General features: G+C 40.4%; 1 protein-coding gene across 1 annotated transcript; it reads left to right on the plus strand.

Annotated features, from left to right (window-relative positions):
* The first annotated feature begins 14,964 nt into the window (after positions 1-14,964).
* On the plus strand, positions 14,965-18,932 carry LOC143629786 (leucine-rich repeat receptor-like tyrosine-protein kinase PXC3). Its single transcript, XM_077098965.1, has 2 exons — positions 14,965-17,809; positions 18,489-18,932. Exons 1-2 carry the CDS (start codon positions 15,427-15,429, stop codon positions 18,815-18,817), a joined length of 2,712 nt encoding a protein of 903 aa, XP_076955080.1. The 5' UTR covers positions 14,965-15,426; the 3' UTR covers positions 18,818-18,932.
* Positions 18,933-18,952: the final 20 nt, after the last annotated feature.

An 18,952-nucleotide genomic window follows, 5' to 3' on the forward strand; every position in this document is an offset into this window, starting at 1 on the left:
ACTCGATCAGAGGTAGGTGCGAATCCCAATTACCTCCAAAATCAAGAACACAAGATCGAAGCATATCCTCAAGGGTTTGGATGGTTCGCTCAGACTGTCCGTCAGTCTGAGGATGATATGCTGTACTCATGTCCAAACGAGTTCCTAACGCAGATTGGAGAGATTTCCAAAAGCGAGATATAAAACGGCCATCGCGATCGGATATGATGCTCAAAGGAGTACCATGACGGCAGACAATTTCTTTGACATAAAGATGCGCAAGTTGTTCAACACGGTAGGTCTCACGAATGGGCAGAAAGTGGGCAGACTAGGTCAATCGATCCACTATTACCCAAATGCTATCATGTTTGCTTGCGGTCAAGGGTAACTTGGTGATAAAGTGTAAGGCCCCGAACCCGGTAGCCCTACTTTAGCGTCGGATTTACTCATAAACACAGTTCTTCAAATCAGAGTTTATTAAAACTTTTCGCGGAATATAAAACATCAATCATTTGTTACAAAACGTTAAACCTTTTCTTTGATACCATAACACAAAACTTTATATTTAAAACATCTTTACTTCTTTCTTCAGATGCCAGCCGTTCAATCCATGCCGTGTGTCATCCTCATGCTAACTCTGTAATCAGCTCACCTGCGTGCATACTAAAAGTCAGCTACGCTGAGTGAGTTCTAGTTAATCGAACGCCATACAATACATACACATACATACATATCCGTACATACATATCCATACTTCACTAGTTACCCTTCTGTTCTACTTACATACTTGCTACCATACATACATACATATCTACAATCACTAACCTCAGTCTACCGAGAGTACGTTCATAGTTCACCGTCTATACCTGTACTCAAGGTCGTGAACACGTACAAAGGTCCGCAGTCCTTACCTATGTTCACCCTTTATGGTACGTGCAAGGTCCGCAGTCCTTCCCTATACCATCCTACATCCACAACACGTACAAGGTCCACAGTCCTCCCCTATGTTGCAACCTAAACCATAGCACGTACGAGGTCCGCAGTCCTCCCCTATGCTACCACAATACAACTACAGCACGTATAAGGTCCACAGTCCTTTCCTATGCTGATGCCTATCTATAATACGTATAAGGTCCGCAGTCCTTAACTACGTTGTCGTCTATTATCTGTAACACGTATAAGGTCCACCGTCCCTATCTACGTTTACATCTATCATCTACTTTACGTATAAGGCCCGCAGTCCTTAACTACGTTTACATCTATCATCTACTTTACGTATAAGGCCCGCAGTTCTTAACTACGCCATCACCAGCCGAGTCTATGTCCGACAAAAGCTAGAGGGATTTGCCATCCTAACTTACTATGTCGAACGTAGAACTCACATACCATTCGTGTACCTGTATACACCTACTTCACATATACAATAATTACATCATAGCATAAGAACACCCTAGGCGTTCTTTACATCTTTCATTTAACAACCATACCTCTTGTCGATACGTGCAATATCCGAAGATTGTTCACGCCCCGACAAGTATTCATTTGTAATGTTCATACATCTTCGATGTATAATATTCGTACCTTTATTTTTGACCTGACAGTACGCGCAATATCCGAAGATCGTTCGCGTACCGACAAGCAACCATTCATATCCATCACATATATCACGTATGGCATACACTTATCACTTAGGATAAATGTATTAACAACACATCGAGTATGCACACAGCCCCGAAAACATAACACATAAATGGGGCTAGAAACTCACCTGAATACTGTTACGCTCTCCGTTAATAGTTATTCCCCTCTTGAGCTGTGCACGGCTAACTGTATAATATTTACACGTATCAATTAGCTACTACTACTTATGTTGCGTTTCTATCTTTATATGACCCACAACGAACGGGGGTCCGGGGGCAGCGCCCCTGGTAGCGGGGTTCTAGGGGCGGCAGCCCCTAGCGGGGTCCAAGGGGCAGAGCCCCTGGCTGGGGTTAAGCTGCCAGGTCAGCTTGGAAAAATTTTATTTTCGATAACTGCCTTAACACATTTTCCATTAGGTTTTTAATTTATTTTCTAAACGAACCTCACTCCAGGCGAAGTTAAACCTCGGGCGAACTTGGCTTCAGGCGAAGTTAAACCTTAGGCGAACTTGGCTTCAGGCGAAGTTAAACCTTAGGCGAACTTGGCTTCAGGCGAAGTTAAACCTTAGGCGAACTTGGCTTCAGGCGAAGTTAAACCTTAGGCGAACTTGGCTTCAGGCGAAGTTATCCTTAGGCGAACTTGGCCGTAGGCGAAGTTATCCTTAGGCGAAGTTACGCTTGAAGGCGAAGTTCATCAGGCGAACTTAATCTTGCAGGCGAAGTTGTCGCGCTGCAGATCTGTTTGCCCATAACTCATTTGTTTCTTAGCCAAATAACTCGATTTTGGTACCCACGGAACCGTATGATCGGCGCCTACAAACCCCAACCATCAAATCGGCCTAAAATCGACGTTTTAGGGGTCCGATTTGGGCAGTTGGGTTTCGGGTCCGGTTAACCCATCCAATCCTAACCATTTTCAGTAATAATAGCTTTGTTAGATTAGTTCTTACCTTACCAACTCAGATCTATCAACAAATCTCGGGTCTCGGCTTCGAATCTAGATCGGTTAGAATGTGTGTGTTTTGAGGGTGTAAGGAGTGTGTGTTAGGGAGTTTGGTGAGAAATGAGATATTTTGGGATTTTGGGGGTATTTATATCCCTGAAATCCCATTCTCATTTAACCTATCTCAATTAACCCAAGTCCATAACCCACTTCCATTACCCGACACTAGCCCGACCCATACCAACTCCTATTCTTTTATTTATTTCCTGATAACCCGAGTAAACTTCCCATCTATAAATAAGTAATATAATTAATATTACCTTTGAAATTTCGGGATGTTACATAAAGTCCATTGCTATACTTTCCCATTTCCACGTAGGAATTTCAGGTTGTTCGAGCAAACCAGATGGGCATTGATGTTCAGCTTTTACCTTAGAACAAGTTAGGCATTTAGCTACGAACACAGCAATATCCTTTTTCATACCAGGCCACCAATAAGAAAGGCGCAAATCTTTGTACATTTTGTCAGCACCAGGATGAACGGAATACCGAGATTTGTGCGCTTCACTCAGTATGACAGAGCGAAGATTCTCATCATTGGGAATCCAGATGCGATTGAGATAGCAGAGAATTCCACTCAGATTAGGGACAAAATGCGCTTCCGCGCCACATGCTAACTCGGCGCGAAGGTTGCCATTGCTGATGGATGCGCGCTGCGCGTCACGAATGCATGATTCAATATTGCTTTGAATCGGCGCGAAGTGAAGCTGCGTGTGCGGCAAGATACAGTTAAGTTGGCTGGGTTTACGGCTGAGCGCATCGGCTACCACATTAGCCTTTCCAGGGTGATATCGGATCTCACAATCGTAATCGCTGATGAGTTCGTTCCATCGGCGTTGTCTCATGTTAAGTTCCTTTTGATCAAAAATATGCTGAAGGCTTTTATGGTCTGTGTAAATGATACACTTAGTCCCATAAAGGTAGTGTCTCCAGATTTTTAAAGCAAATACAACTGCACCAAGTTCGAGGTCGTGAGTCGTATAATTCTTTTCATGAATTTTGAGTTGCCTTGACGCGTAAGCGATAACCTTGCCTCGTTGCATAAGTACACAACCGAGACCTTGGTTGGAGGCATCACAATACACGACAAAATCATCATTACCCTCTGGTAAAGTTAGAACAGGAGCTTCGCACAACAATCGCTTGAGCGCTAGAAAGGCTTCTTCTTGCTTCGAGCCCCAAATATACGGTTTGCCTTTGTGCGTTAATGCTGTTAAAGGCAAAGCGATCTTTGAGAAGTTCGAAATAAATCGCCGGTAGTAACCAGCTAAGCCCAAAAAGGAACGGATTTCGGTAGGAGTGGATGGCATAATCCAGTTCTTGATTGCTTCAATCTTGGATGGGTCAACATGAATACCCATCTTGTTTACAACATGACCAAGAAACTGTACTTCATCCGACCAAAATTCACACTTGGAGAGTTTGGCAAAGAGTTGCTCGGTTCGAAGCTTTTGCAACACCAACCGAAGATGTTGCTCATACTCGGCCTTGGTTTTAGAATACACCAGAACATCATCGATGAACACGATCACGAATTGGTCCAAGAAAGGCCTACACACCCGGTCATTAGATCCATGAAGACAGCGGGTGCGTTGGTTAAACCGAAGGGCATGACCAAGAATTCAAAATGACCGTAGCGGGTTCGAAAAGCAGTCTTGGGAACGTCCTCTTCGCGGATACGCAACTGGTGATAGCCAGAACGAAGATCGATTTTGGAGAAACAAGAGGCACCTTGGAGTTGGTCAAAGAGGTCGTCAATACGCGGTAAGGGATACCGGTTCTTAATGGTGAGCTTGTTCAGCTCTCGGTAATCGATACACATGCGAAACGAACCGTCTTTCTTTTTAACGAACAACACCGGAGCACCCCAGGGCGAAGAGCTAGGGCGAATGAATCCTTTATCGGTCAACTCTTGGAGTTGACTTGCTAATTCTTGCATTTCAGCGGGTGCAAGACGATAAGGAGATTTGGCTACGGGGGAAGCACCAGGGACAAGATCAATACGAAACTCGACTTCCCGAGCAGGAGGTAAACCAGAAAGATCATCGGGAAAGACTTCAGGGAAGTCACGCACAATAGGGATTTCGCGAAGTTTCTTCTTTCCTTCATCGGGTTTGACCACATGAGCTAAGAACGCGACACATTTCTTCCGCAAAAGTCTTCGGGCTTCAGTGCATGACATAAGTTTAAGACCGTTAGATGGTTTCTCGCCGTAGATATGCAGATCACCATTTTCTCGAGGAATGCGAATCATCTTTTTGGCGCAAATAACTTCGGCGCGATTTTGCGAGAGCCAGTCCATACCGATAACAACATCAAAGCTTCCAAGCGGCATAGGAATGAGGTCGATTAGAAAATCGTTTTCATTAAGGTTAAGCGTGCAATCTTTGATTACGGAGTTTATTAAAATAGTTTCACCATTAGCCAATTCAACTGAAAAGTTTTCGCTTAAGTTTATGCGCGGTCGCGCAAGTTTCTGCTCAAATGCGCGAGAAATAAAACTTCTATCGGCGCCAGTATCAAAAAGTATAGATGCATATTGTCCGTTAAGTAAAAATGTACCATTAACCACGTCATTATTCGCTTGCGCTTGGTGCGCGGTTATATTAAAAGCTCGTCCGCGCGTCACTTGGTTCGAAATTTGGTTAACTGGGTTCGCTTGCGTAATCTGAACTTGCAATCTCGGGCACGCGTTCCGGAAATGACTGGGATCACCGCAGTTGTAGCACGACCTGGGTCGTGGGTTAGGGTATGTTGGTTGTGGGTTCTGCAGGTAGGTTGGTGGTGTTTGCGCAATTGGGTTGGAGGGAAGGACTCTACAGTTTTCCGCATTGTGACCAGCGCGGCCACATCGGTGACAAAGTCGACACGGGACTTGAGTTGGATGGTGAAGTCTACAGGTTGGGCAAAAGGGTTGGTTTCCTGTGTAGGGTTTCTTAGTTGGCGGGGCAGGGAGTGCGGGATTGGTTAAGGCATAGTTATGGACTACAGGGGGTGTGGGGTAGGTTGACAGTGGGTTAAGAGCGTACACTGGAGGTTGGTAGGCGGGTTGCTGGACAACGAGCGGGTTGGTAAGCGCGTAGGCTTTGCGCCTGCGCTTGAGGTTGTTACGGTTTGAGGGTTCTGGTTTGGTTTCTGTTGGTTCTGGGACAGTCTTGGTGAGCTTGGTCTTCTCTGTTCCCCGCAGGAACAGGGTTCCTGCCCTGACATGGTTGTCGCTGAGCACAGCGGCCAACTCGATGGCGTCAGAGAGGGTTGCTGGGTTCCTGGCCCATACAGAATCTTGAATTTCCATGGGGAGACCCCCAAGAAATTTCTCGATGGCTCGGCGGGAAGGGGTAACTAGGTGTGGGACAAGCAAACTTAGTTCGTGGAAGCGCATAGCGTACTCGCGCGCTTCGCCACTGTACTGTTTCAGGTTCCAAAACTCTTCCTCCAGGCGCTTTACTTCGTTGGGAGGGCAGAATTCTCACGTCAAGATTTCCTTGAATTCCTCCCAGAGCATGCTAGAAGCAGCCTCTGCGCCACGCGCGTGAGCTACTCCGTTCCACCAAGTAAGCGCCCTTGATTCTAGGACACTTGAGGCGTATAAGGTTCGTCGGTCTGGAGGGCATTGGGTATGGAGGAAGGTGTTCTCAATTTTCTCGAGCCATTGGAGCATTACGGTGGCTCCTTCAAGCCCTGTGAATTTCGGAGGGTTACCCGCATTGAAGGATTTAATATTGTATCCGGAGGGGTTGGTATTAGTTTGGTTTAAGGCTTGGGCTATTGCGGCGGCCATTTCCAGGGAACGTTGCTGCCTACGTCTGCGCGAGGCTTCTCTCCTCTGATGACGGCGAGATAGCGGAGGCATTCTATAAAAGTTTTAATTTTTGTTAATATCTTGGTATGGGAAATCATTTTATCGCAAAGTACATCGTCGTAAAGCTTGTTTCGCAGAGTTAAATGCTATCAAATTTTGGAGTAAAAAATATGAATTTAAATGTAAACTTAATACAGGTAATGAATTCGAATTGAAAATCGACAATTCATGTATCACCATGACTTTCCGAATTCCCAATTTAAAATATCGAGTAAATGAATGTTGGAGATTTGACAATTCATGTATCACCATGACTTTTCAAATCTTCAATTTAAATTATCGAGTAAACGAATGTTGGAGATTGACAATTCATGTATCACCATGACTTTTCAAATCTTCAATTTAAAACATAAAGTTAATGGTAATTGTAAATCAACTATTCATGTACCACCATGACTTCTCGGATTTTCAATCCCCACAACAAACGAATAAGTAAAGAGATAAATTGAAATTTAATAAAAATCGAAAGATTGCGAATAAAACATGAAATCAAGTGCTGCGTATGCGCCAGCATATTTTATAAATATCGAGTAAATAACAATTAGCGCGCAAACATGAGATATTTCTCATGCGCGAGAAGGGACTCTTAGGTATTCTAGGTCGTTACGTCTAACCACCTATCCTAAAGTCACGGAGCTCTGATACCAATCTGTAACACCCCGACCGATGGCGGATTATACATCGGGGCGCCACGTATTGTTTCATTACTCGTGACACTATTTGGGTGTCAATATTTAATAAATACATTTACCGCGCACGCGCAACACAGTTTGTAAAGTAACATAAATCATAACATAAATCAAAATATTCAAATAACATAAACTTGTCTTGTTACATTTTAAACTAGGTCCAAAAGAAAAGAAAACATCCTATGTGTCCTCAAGCATCCAGAAACAGCTACAGCAAACCTGAACATGTGTTAAAATAAAACGTCAACACTTGCGTGTCGGTGAGAAATCAAGTTTAATACATATAAATAGATAACAATATCTGCGCGCATCATGTGTATAACTGGTGTTCAACAAGGGTGTAATCAGATTGTGATCAAGCCTTAGATCATAGCTCATAGTTCAATCCGTGCTCCCAATTGAGCACAAAAACAAGAAAACTGTGCAAGTGTAAACAAAAGAGAAATCATAAACGATAGTTCTCCCGTGTTCATCTAATGGATCCATGAAAACTGCGGAATAGGCCGACAAGACGGTTAATGATCCACACATACAAATAAACAGCCAAGTCTACGTCCATAACACATGGGGTTTTGCGCGACAAAAGTTTATAAACAAGCTTAAGACTCAAGTTTGTACGAACACATGAACATCCCAAAACATTAAAAATAAAAAGGGATTAGGTACGAGATTACTCACCTGAAAAAGGTGTGTTGAAAGATAATGCAAGAACCAACTTTTAAACAAGCACAAGTTAACCTATAAATAAGAGTTTATTGGTTTATCGATTGGTTTTTATGTCTTGAATATATGTTAGCATAGGAATATGTATCTTTAACAAATTATTATATATTATATATTACCGGAAATCTGGGCAGGACAAGGGAAAAGACGACGGCAGAGAGAGTGGCGGCTGAGGAACAACGGCAGAGGGCAGGGAGAAGAGAGCAGAGAAGAGTTTAAGTGTTTGTGTGTGTAGTGTTAAATAACAAGAAAATAGTATTATATATAGGGAAACCCTAGGGAACACAATCCCTTAAAAAGAGGAAAAGATCTTATCAAATCAAGCAAAAGATAATAAAAGCATAAGAAAACAAAAGCAAAAGATATCAAAAGTTATGCCGGCAGCTGCAGAGGATGGGGAAAAGGCTGACAGGTTACAGGATAAAGCATGGGAGGAGTCAGATAAAGGTACTGGTCAAGGCATGCAAAAGAAGATTTCAAAAGATTATGTCAGTCACTTTTTCTGTCAACCAATAAGATTGGTGCGCATGCTGCGCCGAAAGTGGCTTGACCTACAGTGCTCATACAAAAGATAAGATATATCAAAAGCATACAGGCTGACCTAAACTGAAGAAAAGACTTTAGGTCTAGCGCGAGAAGACTCGAGCGCACGCGCGAGGGCGAAGGCAGACGGAAGACAATCCTTAGCGCGCCGCGGGAAGAACTGAAATCCTTAGCGCGTCGCGGGAAGAACTACAAATCCTTTGCGCGTCGCGGGAGGAACTACCATTCTTAGCGCGCTGCAAGAAGAACTACAGTTCTTAGCGCGTCGCGGGAAGAACTACCGTTCTTAGCGCGCTGCGAGAAGAACTACAATTCTTAGCGCGTTGCGAGAACAGTTCGCCTCGCGTATCGCAGGAACAACTGGTCTTCGCGCAGGCTTCCTTGTAAGGAGTCTGGCGCGTGGAGCTGCGCAGACATCCTTAGGCGGGAAGAACCAAATGACAAGCAAAAGGGTTAAGAGAAAAGGGGGTTCAAGGCGTAAGGGTTAAGAAAAAGGGGCGGGACGGCGACAAAGGAGAAAAGGGCGAGATGGCGACAAGAGAGAAAGAGGGAGGCGGGAAGAAATTAATACTATTATTATTATTATTATTAAGTAATATAAAAATATATATATAATTTATTCAATGTTAAATTTACAAAAATTAATAGACAAAATTTAAATCATAAAAAGAATCGGATTCGAAAACGGGTACCTGGGTCGGGTCGGATAGGGCAGTTGTCACACGTTGTTCATTGGTGATCGTCGATTCTTGTCTTGAAATATCACCTTGGTAGTTTTGACAAATAGTGTGACCCTCGTCTTCTTGTATCATGTTATGTAGGATTACACACGTGTAGACGACTTCCGTTATCTTCTCCCTTGTCCAAAATTTTATTGGATTCGCCAATATTGCCCATTTTTTCTTTAGGATTCCAAACGCCCTTTCAATATCTTTTCTGGCCGATTCTTGTCTCTTCGTGAAGTACTTTCGTTTGTCAGAAAGTGGAGACGCATAAGCTTGAACTAGTGTCCCCCATTCACTATAAATACCATCAACGAGGTAGTACCCGTACTTGAAGTGTTCTCCATTTGCAAAAAAAGCCTGAGGGGGTTCAACCCCGTCAATAAGGTCATCGAATATCGGTGATTGATCGATAACATTGAGGTCATTATTTGACCCGGCAACCCCAAAGAACGCATGCCAAAACCAAAGATCCTGTGACGCCACCTGTAACACCGTGAAAATACCCTATCTAGTTTTGGGCCAAAAATGTCAAGATTAGAAGTTAAAGAGCTAAAAATGCCAAATCTGAAAGAAGAAGGACTAAAATGAAATTTCTGAAACTTATACATCTTCGCGTATCGCGAAGATGCAAAGAAGAACATCTTCGCGTATCGCGAAGATGCTGGCACACATTTCAACATTATCCAGTGACGTGATGACACGTGGCAGCCTGGGGTTGACATGCAGAATTGCGGCGCCGACTTAAGCAACTTCGCGTATCGCGAAAATGCTCAGGCAAACATCTTCGCGTATCGCGAAGATGCACAAAAACGGCTATAAATAGGGCAGCCACGAACACAGCCCATTCATCCCATTTTCACACTCATTTTCACACACATAACCTGGGTAATCGTGCCAAGGGTGTTCTAGGGTGTGGAGAGCTGTTTTCGTGAAGAACCGGAGTGTCGTTACGCTGTTTAACAAACTGTTGATCTCGTAATCAAGATACGAGCTGAACTGCTGTTGAATTTCTCATCTTTTGTTCTCGCCTAGCAGGATAAGGTAGGATTAGGGTTAAGTAATCCTGTTATATATAGTTATTAATACCTGGTTATGGTTATAGTCGTTAAACTGTAATTATTTTTCAAGTAATGTTTTATAAAGCAAAGACGTTGCTTCTACGTGAAGTAATGTTATCAAAACTATTATTTTGACGGGCATGTAGACACTGGAAGGGGGGTATCATTAGTAGACTCTTCTTGTCTAAGGAAAGCAATTCGTATAAATCCCAATCAACCGCGGGACCCGTTTGCTTACCTGGAGAAGTTTGCCAACGTGATATCCTTCATTAGGCCAAAGCGTGCTATTCCAAACGTCATATGTAAATCCAAAGTATTTTCATAAAACGACTATAACTATACTAAGGCTAGGTCAGACATTAAGTCTGCTTATCAGACCTCGAGTTTGCTGAACTGAATCAGACAATAAGTATGCTGAACTGAATCAGACTTCAAGTCTGCTGATCAGACCTCGAGTCTGCTGAAACTGAATCAGACTTCAAGTCTGCTGATCAGACCTCGAGTCTGCTGAAACTGAAACAGGCTTAAAGTCTGCTGAATTATACCAATTAGGTACTTATGCATACCTATTATGAATATAGGTTAATAGCATATTGAAGTCAAGGAGGTTGATATTTACTACTGATATACGAGGTGAACACGTTAACCTTTTACTGTCTGAACTGATTTTACTCTTGTAATAGACAGGTTGTATATTACAAAGAGTCTGATAAATGTTTGCATGAGATAAAATCTCTAAAATCGTTATAATACAAAATAGATAATAAAAAGCAACTCAGACCGAATACACATGTGTCTGGATCCAAACATAACTGACAATTTGCATACAAAACCAAGTCAGTCATAACCAGTTCTCCAACAGGGTTATATAGCCTAGGGGAAGGTTGTCTCCGAACAGGGGCTATATACTCGGGGAACCTTTGAATTGTGTGTGTAGGGCAGTGGTACAAATCCCGGGAATGAACAGGCGTTCCTGCTGAGTCTGTGAAACAGAAAACTATGTTTGTATTTAACGACTGTTATAAATGTTTTATGGAGTCAACGTTTCACCAACATATAGCTGACGTGTTTTTCCCACCTATGCAGGTAACTAGATGACTATAGATGGTATACAAGAATGGGAGTCATTAGAAGATCGCTACAGATGGCTCGTTTTTGATAAATATAAATCCTTGTATAATTAATATTATGACTTTGTAAAACTGAAACTCGGGTGTTTAATTCCCGAGTAATTTTAATAATGTAAATTAATATTTTAATATTTAAAGTCTTCCGCTAAAATGAATCCGCTACTCTGATATATTTACAAAACATGTACCAACTGATGGTCACACTCCTAGGCCCTGGATTGGGGTGTGACACCACCGCCTCAAGTACAATAGTAGGGCCGGGGTGATCACCTCGATGGAATTGACCTCGCTAAGCAGTAGGACACATATCCCAACCAACATGCATACAATCGAGGCTACCGAGCATCCCGGGGAAACCATGCCTTTCACTTTGCACCTCGTATATGCGTTGGATATCATACATTGTTGGTTTACGTAAGTATCTCCGCTTGTATAGCGATATGACCCCTAAATATAATTATTTAAAATTATATAAATAAATGTAAATAATAAAATTTTAAATAAAACTATATACCTTTACAAAAGTGGTTAAGCGAATCGTGTCCGGTCTTTTTAGCTATTTGTAGATACTTGTCCAACACATGTCCGAGCTAACACCATACGCTAGTTGCCGAAGAGCGGCGGTAATTTTTTGAGTAGGCGTGAACCCGGGATGACCTCTAGCGTCATCCCTTTGTTGAAAATACTCAAAGTGCTCCGGCAAGTCATTTGCTAGACGCATGAATAATCGTCTAGTCATTCGAAAACGGGTTTTAAAACTTTCCTCGCCATATGCGGGATCGGGGCTAAAATAGTGACGTATCAAAGTTTCATTAGCAGTCTTTTCGATCATGAAGACGTGGTTGCCGGAATAATGGGGCTCGAGGGCGTCTTTGATCGATCAAAAAATTTATCGTCGTTTGAACCGCCTAACAAATGAGTTCGTCTTCTTCGGAAGAATTGGAAGATGAAGACGATGCCATTTATAAAAATGGAGAGAAATATAGTTTTGGTAGAGGGAAAGTATGGTTTTTTAAGAAAATAAGAGAGAATGGGGTGAGTTTTAATTAAAATGAAGTGTGTGGATTGGTATTTATAGGTTAAACAAAAAAAAAACTTTTTTTTTAAAAACCACCCCAACGGCTATATTTCCCACGCGGACTGCCCCGCGCCGGCTAACCGCGCCCCCATCCGCGCCAAGGTGGTAGCGGTGTTCGCGAGCCAGGTGGCCACGCCGGGCCTCCGCGCCCCCCATCCACGAGACCACTACCCTTAGCCTAATTGGACATATTAGACATATTAACTATAAGCACATTCTAAACTATACAGCGGTGGGCTTCAAAATTTTACTTTAAATTACGACCATTATATGAATATGGTATTAATTAACGTCTTTTGGATTACATCGAAACAGAAGGCAAGCGGGCAACAAGCTGCCCCGCTACCCATTTTGAAGGGTTTAAACATTTAATTATGATTACAATTAGTGTTCCTGAAATTGAATACAACTAAAAGAGGCATTGATGTCTGGTTGGTGAGCTTCTTTAAAAGACATTTGCTTCAAACTCATTTAGGAATTTACAAAATTCTGGATAACTCCATGAACCACAGGGGGAGATTGCTTTTGGATTGAAATAACCTAATGCACTAATGAGAAGTTCAATAGTATGATTCACATGGTGTAACAAAACAAATATCAGGTATGTTATAGTGCTATGAAAATCCGTATTAGAATTAGACTAAAGATCGTTTTATACAGTGGACGGACAATTACAATGTTTAGCTGGTGATTATGAACGTCGATAGTTATTACTGATCATCAAATACCACTCACGAGAAGTTACCACTAATCATCAATTTTCACTAACGATCAATTCCACATATGGACCACTTTGCAATTGATAAGCTTCCATAGAAGTTTTCATCAATAATGCAAATTTGGTGTAACTTCTAGTGAGTTCCCCGGCAAAGGTGCTGCCCCTAAACCTCGTTTAAGGTGTGGCTCCCGAACCCCTTAGAACCTCTACCAAGCCCCCCCCCCCCCTTTTTTTTTCTAAACTTCCAGGGTTCATTAATGCATGAAACAATAACCATTTAATATTTAGAAATACTTGTATACTTCACACCTCTTAACTCGTATCAGTTGATATTTTTATTCCTTTTTGGTAAGGGATTTATTCTCTTTGGCCTTAAGGATTTATTCTCCTTTATCTTAAAGAATAATGGGATTGCTTTAGAAAGACACCCGACTTCAAAGCCATATACGAACACAAAAAGTATATTTATAAATACACACTGCTTCCCATAACAGTGAAAATTACACATTTGGTATTTTTAAATATAAGAGCAAGATAGTCATTTTTATCGAAGGGAATAAGAATAGAGGTTTTCTAACTTGTGCCCTTAGGGCACATGTAAGAAACGTTAATTATATGAATATTTTTATTGAAACTTTAATTTTATATTAATTATATTTATTTCTTAATAATTATCATATTTAGCATTATATTGTTCCCTCTTAAATTTTTTCTATATTGATGATTACTAAATAAAATTTTTTTGATTCCATCTAAAATTACTTTTTCACTATATTGTGGGCCTTGCATTCACATTTTGCATAGCCTATGTTTCTTGATTTTTGTGTAGTCTTTTTTAGGCTCCATTTTCCTTCACGGTGACAAAAAAAATTCACGTTTTGTCCTGTCTCCTTTCTTGTTCACAAGCCTCCCTTTTCGAACGGAAAACCCATTCGTTCTTATATAATTTTGATAAAAAAACAAGAGCCTCTTCTTCACTTAGAATACATTGACCAACGAAAGATTCATCACAAATTTTTTTCTTGGTTTCACTTTGTTTTTCAATAACATAATTCAACTGGAAGTTCATTCAAATCCAAAAGAACACGTCCATCAATTTACATATTAATAGTAATGCTTTATATTATTAGACATTCGAAAAAATAGATAGAATGGTAATAAAATGTGTTGTTTAATAGTGAATACTTATAAAAACATAGTGGGAAATTAGGAGAGATGAAATAGTAATTTTAAAGGAAATTAGAAAATTTTTATTTAGTAGTCATTAACTGAGAGAATATTTATGAGGAAACAATAAAATGTTAAATATGGTAATTGTAATTATTAAGACATAAATTTAATTAATATGAAGAGGCAGTTTCAACAAAAATATTTATTTAATTAATGTTTCTTATATATACCCTTAAGGCATATGTTAGAAAATCTCATAATGAAAAGGTAACTCCATCTACTCTTATTATTGATTTTTCTCTTAACTGAAATATTGTAAATTGTTTTCAAATAACATAATTGAAAGTTAAGGACAACCGAACTACAAAAATAAAAATTTAAGGCGTCACTGGTCACGTTGCTGGTATGGATTAATAGCGGCTAATTTAATGTTTTAAATGATTTTTCTTTAAATATTTCCACTAAATTTAAATCTATTATTATATCATGACAACATTAACGTAAAGCTTGGTTTTTGCAACATATTTAGTCTACTCGTGAGAGTCGTGACTGGTCATTTATGATCTTGGCCTCCTCCTATCATCTCTTTCCTTCTGTATACCCATTCAATACATCTATCTGCAGATATAGATACTATACTATACTATGTTCTAAATTATCTTTATTCACTTCTTCACTCAATTCATATCCATAATCTTCAACCAAACAAAACCTTATTTGGGTTTTCACCACAAACCTTTGCTCACTTCATCTCCTCAAATCAAGAAACTGATTCTTGATTTTGAACCTTTTTGACCCAAATTGAAAATGGTTAAATGGGTGTGGTGAAAGACTGAAAATTTACAATCTTTATGCATATTTTCAGTGTTTTGAAGCATAATTGCATGAAAATTTAGTGAGAAATTAGTGGGGTTTGGTTGAAATTCAAGAAAAGTGGAAAAAGATTGGATTTTTATACTAAAAATGTTGAATTTGTGGTGAGAGACTGAAAATTTAGGGTCTTTTAGCATCTTTTTCAGTGTTTTGAAGCATAATGGCATGAAAACTCACTGAAAAATTAGTGGGAGTTGTTCAAAAATCAAGAAAAGTGGAAAAAGATTGGACTTTTATGCCAAAAATGGTGAATTTGTGGTGGTTCTTGATTTTGACAGTTGGGTTTCTTTCATGGTGTCAAGATACTGTGAATTCAGAGCTTATTAATGGCAACCATGATGATATTTTCACTCTGGTAGCCATTGGCAAAGAGCTTAGGTTACTCGAGTGGGACGACGAAAACGGGCTCAAGAACACCTCAAATTACTGTTTTTGGCCTCACATTACTTGCAGCACAAGTCAAGCTGTTGAAAGACTTGATCTTTCTCATCTAAATCTTCAAGGTAACCTCACATTAATCTCCCAACTGAAATCTTTAAAATGGCTTGATTTGTCAGTTAATAGTTTTCATGGACCAATCCCTATATTGTTTGGTAACTTATCTGATCTTGAGTTTCTTGATCTATCTTACAATAAGTTTGATGGGTCAATCCCAGTTGAACTTGGTCAACTCAAAAAGCTCAAATCTTTAAACATTTCAAGTAATTTGCTTGTTGGGTCAATACCTAAAGATCTTGAAGGGCTTGTAAAGTTGCAAGATTTACAACTTTACACTAATCATTTGAACGAAAGTATTCCGAATTGGGTTGGAAACTTGAGTGATCTTAGAGTCTTTACAGCTTATGAGAACGAGTTAAGCGGTAAAATACCTGAATCTTTAGGCGCGTTTTCGGAACTTGAAGTATTAAACCTGCATTCAAATTATTTAGAAGGATCAATCCCAAAGAGTGTGTTTGCTAATGGGAAACTAGAAATCTTGGTGTTGACTCTGAACAAACTCAGTGGTGAGTTACCTGACTCAATAGGAAACTGTGAACATCTTTCGAGTATTAGAATTGGGAATAACGAGTTAACCGGGAATATCCCTAGAGAAATCGGTAATGTTAGCAGTCTTACTTATTTTGAGGCTGATAACAACAATCTTTCTGGTGAAATTGTTCAAGAATTTGCTAAATGTGCTAATTTAACTTTGTTAAATTTGGCTTCGAATCAGTTTAGTGGGATTATACCCCCGGTGTTCGGTGAAATGATGAATCTTCAAGAACTTATTGTTTCTGGAAACAATCTTTCTGGAGAGATTCCAGATTCTGTTCTTGGTAACAAGAGTCTTAACAAGATTGATTTGAGTAACAACCGGTTTAACGGAAGCATACCCCACAATGTATGCAACTCTTCAAGATTACAGTACTTGTTATTGGGTCAAAACTCGTTGACTGGTGAAATCCCAAATGAAATTGGCAACTGTGTGAAGCTACTCGAGCTGCAGCTCGGTGGTAACCGTCTCACTGGAACGGTCCCACCCGAGATAGGTAAAATAAAGAATCTGCAAATTGCTTTGAATTTGAGTTTTAATCATCTCCATGGCCCATTACCACTCGATTTAGGAAAACTTGATAAGTTGGTTTCGTTAGATGTTTCAAACAATCAGCTCACGGGTAATATTCCCATGGCGTTAAAGGGTATGTTAAGTTTAATCGATGTGAACTTTGCAAATAATCGTCTAACGGGCCCGATACCAACGTTTGGCCCGTTTCAAAAGAGCCCGGGTTCGAGTTTTGAGAAGAACACGGGTCTTTGCGGGTACCCGTTGAATTCTTTTTGTGGAAACTCAAACGGGCCAGATTCGCTTCACCACAAGGTTTCTTACAGGATCGTGTTGGCAGTTATCGGGTCGGGCTTGTTAGTGTTTCTCTCAGTTACAATCGTTGTTGTTTTGTTCATGATGCGAGAGAAGCAAGAAAAAGTGGCGAAAGAGGTTGGAAAAGAAGACGAAGAAATCGATGATAGTAATAATAAACCGTTGGTTATTGTTGGAAACGTGTTCGTTGAGAATCTGAAACAAGCTATTGACTTTGACGCCGTGGTCAAAGCAACGTTAAAGGATTCGAACAAAATTAGTAGTGGAACGTTTAGTACGATCTACAAAGCAGAAATGCCTTCGGGTTTGACTTTGTCGGTTAAACGGTTAAAATCGGTTGACAAAACGATACTTAACCAACAAAGCAAGATGATTCGGGAACTTGAGAGGCTTAGTAATCTTTGTCATGATAATTTGATCAGACCCATCGGGTTTGCTATTTATGATGATGTGGCACTTCTACTGCACCAGTTTTTACCAAACGGGTCGTTGGCCCGGTTCCTGCACGACTCGAGTAAAGAAGAGGGGTATAAGCCCGATTGGCCCGTTAGGCTTTCCATAGCGGTTGGTGTTGCAGAAGGGTTGGCTTTTTTGCATCATTTGGCTATTATTCATCTTGATATTTCTTCTGGCAATATTTTTCTTGATTCCAATTTTGGCCCGTTAGTCGGTGAAGTTGAAATTTCAAAGCTTTTGGATCCTTCACGCGGAACTGCTAGTATCAGTGCGGTTGCAGGCTCGTTTGGTTACATTCCACCAGGTATAATTTAAGCCCGGTTTCTGTATTTTTTTACTTTGTTTAAACCCGGTCAAACCAGATCAGAACCGGTTAAAATCCGGTTTCAAACACGATCCTTTGACTTTCTTCAACCCAGTTCCAACCTAAACTGGTTCCAACAAAACCAGTTTTGACTTTTGACCCAAACCGGAACCACTTTGGGCAAAAAGCCCAGTTTGTGTAGGTAATTTAATTATTAGTCGAAACAGGTTGTATAACGGGTCAACCTTTGACATCTTCTTAATTTTTTTATTCGACCCGTTTGAAATTAAATACAATTCACATAAACGGTTTTACAGGTAAACGGACCAAACTTGTCATCTTGACTTTTGTAGTTTCGTGTTATGAACCGTATGTTGCAATATGGGCGGGTCATTACATGTTTTCCAACATGGTCAAACGGGCTATTTTTTGGGTACATGTTTAAACGGGCCGGGTTGACCCAAAACATCACCTGTCCCAAAGTTAAATATAAATTGTTTTTTTAATATAATTAGGTTGTCAAATATATAAAAAGATTTATATTCAACCCGTTTGACTCAATCAACCCGTTTTGACTAAACAATACATTTACAACTAAACGGGCTAAAACCGTCATATCTATACGGCCCGATCATCATTTCAAGAACCGGGTTCCTAAAAACATTTTGTTTTACAACAGAGTACGCGTACACTATGCAAGTAACAGCTCCAGGAAATGTGTACAGTTTCGGTGTCATTTTACTTGAAATTTTGACAACGCGGGTCCCAGTGGACGAAGAATTCGGGGAAGGTATAGATTTGGTGAAGTGGGTCCAGGGTGCACCCACAAGAGGTGAAACTCCTGAGCAAATACTTGATGCAAAACTGAGCACGGTGTCGTTTTCGTGGAGGAAAGAAATGCTTTCAGCATTAAAAGTGGCTCTACTTTGCACAGACACCACACCAGCAAAAAGACCAAAAATGAAAAAAGTGGTGGAAATGCTTCAAGAAATTATAGATAGTAAGTGAAAAATATGAAAAAGATTGAATCTTTTAGGTGGGCTTTGTATGTTGTATGAACTTTGAAGAATTTGATGTATACAAAGCCCTCATTTGTAATATTGATCTTGTGGTAGTAACCGAATACGGTTAAATGTGTATTGT

The sequence above is a fragment of the Bidens hawaiensis genome, unplaced genomic scaffold, assembly GCF_021521415.1.
Source record: "Bidens hawaiensis isolate Kalapana, Puna unplaced genomic scaffold, B.hawaiensis_p1.1 tig00005453_1, whole genome shotgun sequence".
NCBI lineage: Eukaryota > Viridiplantae > Streptophyta > Magnoliopsida > Asterales > Asteraceae > Bidens > Bidens hawaiensis.

Excerpts from the sequence above, each read along its gene's own strand:
- LOC143629786 (XM_077098965.1), top strand. The coding sequence starts at position 15,427 with ATGCCAAAAATGGTGAATTTGTGGTGGTTCTTGATTTTGACAGTTGGG. Across the intron at positions 17,810-18,488 it reads GTTTGGTTACATTCCACCAG|AGTACGCGTACACTATGCAA; the intron begins GTATAATTTAAG and ends GTTTTACAACAG.